Source organism: Myotis brandtii, unplaced genomic scaffold, assembly GCF_000412655.1.
Source record: "Myotis brandtii unplaced genomic scaffold, ASM41265v1 scaffold112, whole genome shotgun sequence".
NCBI lineage: Eukaryota > Metazoa > Chordata > Mammalia > Chiroptera > Vespertilionidae > Myotis > Myotis brandtii.
Window position 1 is genome coordinate 12798006 of NW_005353838.1, and position 8600 is coordinate 12806605.

Here is an 8600-nt window from a genome sequence, read left to right on the forward strand (position 1 = left end):
CTTGACTAATATTCTCCATTGTTTCTGTAAAATGCAGCCAATTGTACATATAGAGAGCTCACCAGTTGCTCTTGTTACTTAATTAAATGATATGTAAATCACATGGAACTGCTGAGTACGAAGTGTTATATAGTATAAGACTAATGGATTAAATTGTAATAATCTGCTACTCAGATAGTGTCACAAGGTTTAAACTTTTGACTCATGTTTTTCAAATTCAAAATGGAAATTGTAGACATGCATTATCTGTACAGTGTAGACTTATAACCAAAGAAAATGTGTTAACTCTCCATAACAATTGATGAATAAATGTAAAGTCATATTTAAATTACATATTTATCTGTTTATCCTTCCCTGATTTGCTAATTTAAAAAGAAATCTAGCCAATTGCTTGCTTTGATAGTTACAGGAAGAAGACTTCCATTATACTAGTAGTTTTGTGTCTACTGGTGGACATAGAAGGCAGTGAAATAATTAGACTTACTTAACGTGGACCTCTGATGTAACTTCCATTAAATCGCCATCTACATTCCAGGGGAAACTGTTTTCTGAAGCAGTTTCATGTGGTTGATCCTCCTCCTCCAGACTGTGTGCACTTGTTTTATTCCTTGGATAAACTTTTACTTCTTCAACAGTGTAAGTCTCAACGAATGGAAAATTGAACTAAATAAAACAAATGGACCTAAATAGACACTTCTCCAAAGAGGACATACAGATGGCCAATAGACATGTGAAAAAAATGTTCAACATCACTAATCATCAAAAAGATGCAAATTAAAATGACAATGAGGTATCACCTCACACCCGCCAGAGTGGCTATCATCAACAAACATCAAGTGCTGGCAAAGATATGGTGAAAAGGGAACCTTGGTACACTGCTGGCAGGAATGCAGCCTGGTATAGCCATTATGGAAAACAGTATGGAGTTCCTCAAAAAATTCAAAATGGATCTGCCATTTGATCAGCAATCCCACTTCTGGAAATATATTCTAAGAATCCTGAAACACCAACCAGAAAAAAATATATGCACCCCTATGTTCTTAGCAGTGCTATTTACAATAGCCTACATCTGGAAATGGCCCAAGTGCCTATCAATAAATGAGTGGATAAAAAACTGTGATACATTTGCACAATGGAATATTATGCGGCAGAAAATCTTACCTTTCTGGACAGTACGGATAGACCTGAAGAATATTATGCTAAGTGAAATAAGCCAGTCAGAGAAAAAACAAACATATAATCGTATATGTGGAATCTAATGAACAAATTAAGTGATGAACAAAATAGAACTGGAGACGACATGGATACATGGAACAGACCAACAGCTGTCAGAGAGGAGGGATTTGGAGGGAACTGAATGACAGAAGGTGAAGAGATTAGCCATGAACATATATGCATAACCCATAGGCACAGACAACAGTGTGGAGATGGCCAGAGGGAAGGGATTTTTTTTTAAGCTGTGGTACATTTACACTATGGAATACTATGTGGCTATAAAAAAGAAGCTCTTACCCTTTGCAACAGCATGTACAGTAAAAAAGAAGAATCACTTTCCCTTTGAGACCTTGGGAGGGACCTTGAGAGTATTATGCTAAGCAAAATAAGCCAGTCAGGGAAAGACAAAGTATCACATGATTTCACTCATATGTGGAATCTAATGAGCAACAAACTGATAAACAAAATAGATCCAGAGACATAGAAGCATGGAACAGACTGTGGAATCTCAGAGGGAAGGCAGGGGTGAGTGGGTGGGATGAGATCAACCAAACGAACTTGTATGCATATATGCATAACCCATGGACACAAACAATAGGGTGATGAAGGTGGGGGGGTGAAGGCAGGGGAGTGGGTGGGATGAGACCAACGAACTTGTATGCATATATGCATAACCCATGGACACAGACAATAGGGTGATGAAGGTGGGGGGTGGGAGGGAAAGGGGCTAGAAAGGGTCAATGGGGAGGAAAGGGGACATATGTAAATGTAATACTTTCAACAATAAAGTTTTTTTTTAAAGCTGTGGTACATTTACACTATGGAATACTATGTAGCTATAAAAAAGAAGCTCTTACCCTTTGCAACAGCATGGATGGACCCGGAGAGTATTAGGCTAAGCAAACTAAGCCAGTTAGAGAAAGACAAATATCACATGATCTCACTCATATATAGAATCTAACGAACAAAATAGGTCCAGAAGTATGGATGCATGGAATAGAATAACAGATCTCGGGAGGGGAGAGGGTGGGAGGGGACAGGAAAAGATTAACCAAAGAACATATATGCATACCAATGGACACAGACAATAGCATGGTGAAGGTCTGAGATGGGGCAAAAGGGAGAAAATGGGAGACATCTGTAACACTGTCAACAATTTAAAAAATGCAAATAATCAGGGTGCTTCCTTTATCCCTAGCTGCTAGTGCACATTAAGAAAGTTCACCATGCTCTCTTGCAAGTAAATATCAACATGCATGCTTTGAAACTAATTATAACCAGGGTTCCCCAGTTTCTCTGAAAGAAGGAACCCTTCTTCTGAAGCTTTCCACCTCATTTAGATCTAGCAGCTGGCCAAACTTGTTGGATGACAAAACAGGAAATCTCTATGAAATTGTATACAGTAATGATATCATAGAATTTCCAAAGACAATCTTTAATACTGGTCTGTTGATACAGAAGATTTATATAATCCACTGACTTGATTAGTAACTTGTCACCTAGTTTAGCTGATGTAAAGCGAGGTCTAGTGTAAATTTCACACTTGGAATTTAATTAAGAAGAACCTAGGCCTAAACTCATGAAGGCAAAAAAAAAATTCAATCGAATGTTTCACAGGTGTTTGCCTGCTTCATGAACCCACTTTAAAGGTGACCACAAGTTGCAAGATAATTGTTTAGAATAGCGTAAAGCAGCGGTTCTCAACCTGTGGGTCGCGACCCCTTTGGCGATCGAACAACCCTTTCACAGGGGTCGCCTAAGACCATCCTGCATATCAGATATTTACATTACGATTCATAACAGTAGCAACATTACAGTTATGATGTAGCAACGAAAATAATTTTATGGTTGGGTCACCACATGAGGAACTGTATTTAAAGGGCCAGAAGGTTGAGAACCACTGGACTAAAGTAAACTTCAAATTTCAATTTTTCTTGTTTGCTTAAGGAAACTAGTGAAAAAATAACCTACTTACTCTAGCAGAAATGCAGAGTAACTACTCATTTATTTTAGTTTTCAGATAAATGACATGAGGCTTATTCTTCATATTATCTACAATGTGGTTCTCAACCTTCCTAATGCCGCGACCCTTTAATACAGTTCCTCATGTTGTGGTGACCCCCAACCATAAAATTATTTTTCTTGCTACGTCATAACTGTAATTTTGCTACTGTTATGAATAGTAATGTAAATATCTGATATGCTATATGTGTTTTCCGATGGTCGCGACCCACAGGTTGAGAACCACTGATCTACATGTTCTCTCTTCTTCCTTCCACATATAAACCTCAATGAAGCACAGAAACTTAAAAGTTGACAGAAAACTGAAATTTTCCAAACACCCTTATTTTACATAGTAGAAAACAGTCCAGTAGATCTCCCAGTTCATACTGTATCACACACTGGGTTTCAGTGGATTACACTGGGGTGATATGGTGGCATCGGCTGTTCTGATCAGAGGGCCCCAAGCAGTTCTCTGAAAATGCTAAGTCTCTGCATCAGGTTTCCCCTCTCAGGGTACAGCCTTGCACACATCCTTCATACTGCGCACTTGTAAAAATTTCTCCTTAATCATTCATTGTCTACCTAGTCATTCATTGTAAAGATGAGTTTGAAATGAGTCATTAATAACAGGCTATTATAGGCTAAATTGTGTCCCTCATAAAGGTATCTAGAAGTCCTAACTCCTACTACCTGTGAATGTCATCTTCAGAAATAGGGTCTCTGCAGATGTAATCAGTTAAGATGAGGTCATTGGGGTGGGCACTAACCCAGCAGGACTGGTGTCCTTGTAAGAAGAGGAAACTGGGACACAGAGAGATACCAGGGATGTGCACACACAGAGGACAGACCATTGCGGACGCAGCCAGAAGGCAGCCCTCTGCAAGCCAAGAGGGGCCTCAGGAGACACCCACCTTCTGGGGCTTCTCCCATTCAGAATTGTGAAGAAATGAGTTTCTGTGCTTAAGCCTCCCAGTCTGTAATATCCGTATGGCTGCTCTAGCAAACTGATACAATGACAAAAACAGGAATTCTGGGAGAGGATGGTAAAGAGGTGAGGCTTCAGCGGGCAAGGGCCAGAATACAAAGGGCCATGTACATGCTGGGGAAATTAGATGTTAGCCTGATGACAATGAGAAAGGCATTGTGGAATTAAGCAGAAGAGAAATCAGAAGTGTGTTTTAGAAAAAGCCCCTTAGAAGGAAGTTTGGAAGACAGACAAGACCAGGGAAAAGGAAGACCAGAAAGAAGGCTATTATAAGCAAGAAGGCATGAGTTTTGAAGTAAGGAGAAGGAGCAATTTCAGAAACATTTAAGAGGGGAACAAACAGACCTGCTTGGGGGGTGGGTTGTGAGGAATGAGGAAGACAGAGGAGTCAGAGCAACTCCAGGATGGGTGGAGTGATGCCATTGACCTGTGTCGGGAACCACGGAAGGAGCACCTTTAGGGGAAAAGACAGTAAGGTCAGCTATGGACACAAGATGCCTGTGAGTTTTATAACCGCAGCACAGAGGAAACCACAGTGGTCCTGCAGGTCAGAAGAGAAGACAGAACTCTTGAAAGTGGGCAACACTCAGTTCAAAACAGGGGGCCATGTGATCACCCAGGAGGAGGTGTCATGAGAAGACAAGGAGGCTACCAACAAATCCCCGGGAAACACTAGCATTTAAGGGTTTTAAACTCCCTCCCAAAAACGATGGCCAATGTGAATGTAGAAATGCATGGACAGTGGAAACTGTCTAGTTATAGGATGGAGTCAAAAGAACCTGAAATGGAATTTTTACCTTCCATGGACTATACACAGAGATGGGGAGGTAAGATGAGTCACACCGCAAATGAGGGTTTTCAATATGCCCTACCATTGTTAATGTATGCGAACATTCAGTTCAACCTAAAGATGGTTCACTACTTCTCATTCTGAAAAGCATCCCTAGTATGTAATTTTAACCTTAATTTACTTCATTATTTCAATATAACACTAAATTTTCTATTTTCTTTTTGCACAAAAACCCAAACAAGCCAACAAGACACAAATATATAACCACCAAGCCATAGCTCAAAAAAGGCCAATCTATATTAGTACTGTTGGATGCTTTTTAAAATTTGGAGGAAGTACAGGTTGAAAAAAAATTAATGTGTTCGGAAGAAAATAAAGCCTTCTTATGAGGCAAGACTTGATGTCAACTCTTGCAACATATCACTGTCCGTGCTTAATAACTTTGCATATAAGTAACAAAAAGAATTTACTATACCTGATTTTTAACACTGGTGTATCTTTTCAGGTGTTTTATAAATTCCGGTCGAGAAGTGTTCCGTGCAATTATAAGAGCCATACTTCCATTATTTAATCTGAAATTAAATATTTGTATTTGACATCAAGTTTATTAAGAGATTACATCAGAATTGACTCTATATCAATATTTCTAAAATATATAACGTTTACTAGAAGTTTTAGGCAAGAGAGATAAATCATCATCATATTAAATTTATTTAAAATTCTTAAATCATATTTTGCTGTTATTTTTTAAATGACGCAGCCTTTCAAAAATGCTTTTATTAAACAATTGCCTTCTTCTCAGCAAGCTCTTCAGTTCGGGGCTTTTTATAAAATGAACCATTATGCACCCTATCCATATATCAAGATGTAATTTAAAATCCAATGTATTTACTTAAGGATTCTACATGTTTTTTAAAGATGTATTATAAAATAGTTCCTATAGTACCAGTGGTATAACAAACAGCTCAACACTTTCTAAAATCTAACGTTGATTTAAATACTCATTTCTGGGCAGGTCTAAGTGACACAGGAATCTAAATCAAACTGGCCCTTGGGTGGATGACACGAAATGAACAAATGCCGCCACACATGTTCGGTTAAATGACCGAGCATTTTAATCTTGCATAGCTGTTTGGTTCAATATAAAAGAGACTGTAAATTTAGCATGTGTGATTCAGTGCCAAAAAAAAGCCACTCACAAATGTATGTAGCTTTAGAAGGTCATTTGCAGAAATACATGTGAATGACTTCTAGCTCAATTTCAGTGGAAATACAAAGTTATTCCAAGAATAACAACAACAAAAAAAGAGCTCTTTAAATCTATGGACGCTCAGGTTAGAGCTATATGGAACGTTGGAGGTTATCCATCATTCACTCAGTTTATGTAGAAGGAAAAGAAGAGCCCAAGCTTAAGTGATTGCTCAGAGGCACACAAAGAAAAAATGGTCACAGAACCAGAGCTCTTAATTCTCAGAGCTCAATGCTTCAACTTGTCATGCCATCTCTTCCCAACTGAAAATAAACAACACTGAAACAGTATTTTTTAATGTGCTTAATTTTTACTCATAATCATTCTAGTTAAATATTTTGGAGGGAAGTTGAAACTAATCATTATAATAATGTTATAGATTGCCAAAGTACATTAGTCATTCTTTTATTCCACCTCCAGGGAAAATCTAGATTTGACTACATTATACAACATTCATGATCTTTTCTTCTATGCTCTAAGGAAAAGGGAGAGAAATTTTCATACCAATAATGGACAACCACTGAAAAGAATGTGTAAGAGATGGAATATCTATATCTTATGGATGAAACAATATATAAAATGTCTCATGGTATTTTATATAAAATGTGGGTAGTAGATTTTTACTCATATGTACCATTATTCACATTAAGTGTAACAAAAATGTTTCTTTTGATTAGAGGTATTAAATATACACAAATACACGCTTTTCATGCTACGGGTATTTGTGTCTGCACTAAAATTGGAAGCCAGAATTAAATATAATATTCTCAACAACAAGTAAATAAACCTAAATAAATAAAGCAAGCAAAGTGACATAAAATAACATAATAGAATCATGTCAATAAAACCCAAGGAATATTTTACCCTCAGTGATATTTAAAAAATCAAAGTAACTGTCTGATCATGATCATTTTTTCCAGTTTAACAGCTGTTCTGAACCTACTCTGAGGACAAATTCCTGAAAATCTCTGATATTAAACAGTCAAGGACAGAATACCTCTTCATAATATTCTAGCTAGCCAAGTTTTGGGGCAAGGAGGGGCAGGTATTCTGAAAGAAAATTTTGGTTTATAGGAAAGTATTAATGATTCAATAAAAACACTTACTAACCTGGTATCAGGTGCCAAGCCTCTAGGTGCCACTGAACACAGGCAAGGAATTGCCATAATGCTGACATTCAAGAACTGACCCTGGATCATTTGCCACTGATCACTGCAGTCTAAAGATAGGAAAGTGACAGTTACCTTCCCTCACCACAGCAAAATGGCATTAGAACCTGGGTCAGTTCTCAAGGAGATACTTCTAGACTCACCAGATTTGGGAGATCCCTGTGCCCTCCTAAAAATAAGAAAACAAAGGGAAAAAATAATGACAAAAATAACATCTATTAAATATGAGAAAATTACAGACTCCTACATTATATATATATTAAATGTTTTCTTATATTAGACAGTAAGTAAAAATATGTGAATAATTCCATTACTAAATTATATTCCATTGATTCATTTCTAGGTAGCATCACCAGTAAAAATAATTTTCATTTTTTAAAAGACTACAGCACTTCCTTTGTGTGACTTTGATTAATATTTGTACTCCACACCCAACAAACTCTCATGACGACAAAAACTATGGGTTTTGTTTATTTGTCTATTTTTTTGGCTCATGTATCCAACGTGCTTGGAATATATTAGGCACTCAATAAACAGCTGTTGGGTGGACAGATGGAATGAATTAATGGTTGTATCTGGAGACAGAGACCAGACTACATGGCCTACTAGAATCTGTAAGACTCCATGAGTCTATATTATTCACTAGTATGTTAGAAAAGCAACCAAAGATCACAATCTAACCAACTGTTTATATCAAACTATTTTATGCTTTAAAGAAAGATACAGATGTAGATGTTGCTTTGAGCTTTCTACCTACCTTTCTTGTAAATCTGGAGAGCTGTTAAATGGTAAAAATGATATTTCACAGTCCTCTGGCCTAAAATACAATAAAACTTGTTATTGCATGGATGGAACTGGAGAGCATTATGCTAAGTGAAATAAGCCAGTCAATGAAGGAAAAATACCACATGATCTCACTCATTCATGGATAATAAAGACCATTACAAACTTTTGAACAATAATAGATACAGAGGCAGAGCTGCCTCAAACTGATTGTCAAACTGCAGTGGGAAGGCCAGAGAGGGTTGGGGGGCAGAAGGGAGGGGAGTAAGAGATCAACCGAAGGACTTGTATGCATGCATATAAGCATAACTAATGGACATAAGACACTGGGGGGTAAGGGAGGGCAGGGGATTGTCAAGGGCGGGGGGAAAAAGGACACATATGTAATACCCTTTGTAATACTTT

At 37.6% G+C, this 8600-nt stretch overlaps 1 protein-coding gene across 1 annotated transcript in view; it reads right to left on the reverse strand.

The window, feature by feature from the left end:
• CERKL (ceramide kinase-like) overlaps positions 1-8600 on the reverse strand; it is a 100741-nt gene that overhangs the window by 2172 nt on the left and 89969 nt on the right. The window contains exons 10-13 of the mRNA XM_014547160.1: positions 7556-7581; positions 7354-7462; positions 5470-5566; positions 485-663 (exon numbers count right to left, since the gene is read on the reverse strand). Of these exons, the coding sequence (XP_014402646.1) occupies positions 485-663; positions 5470-5566; positions 7354-7462; positions 7556-7581 (411 nt within the window). The remainder of the gene's footprint in view (positions 1-484; positions 664-5469; positions 5567-7353; positions 7463-7555; positions 7582-8600) is intronic.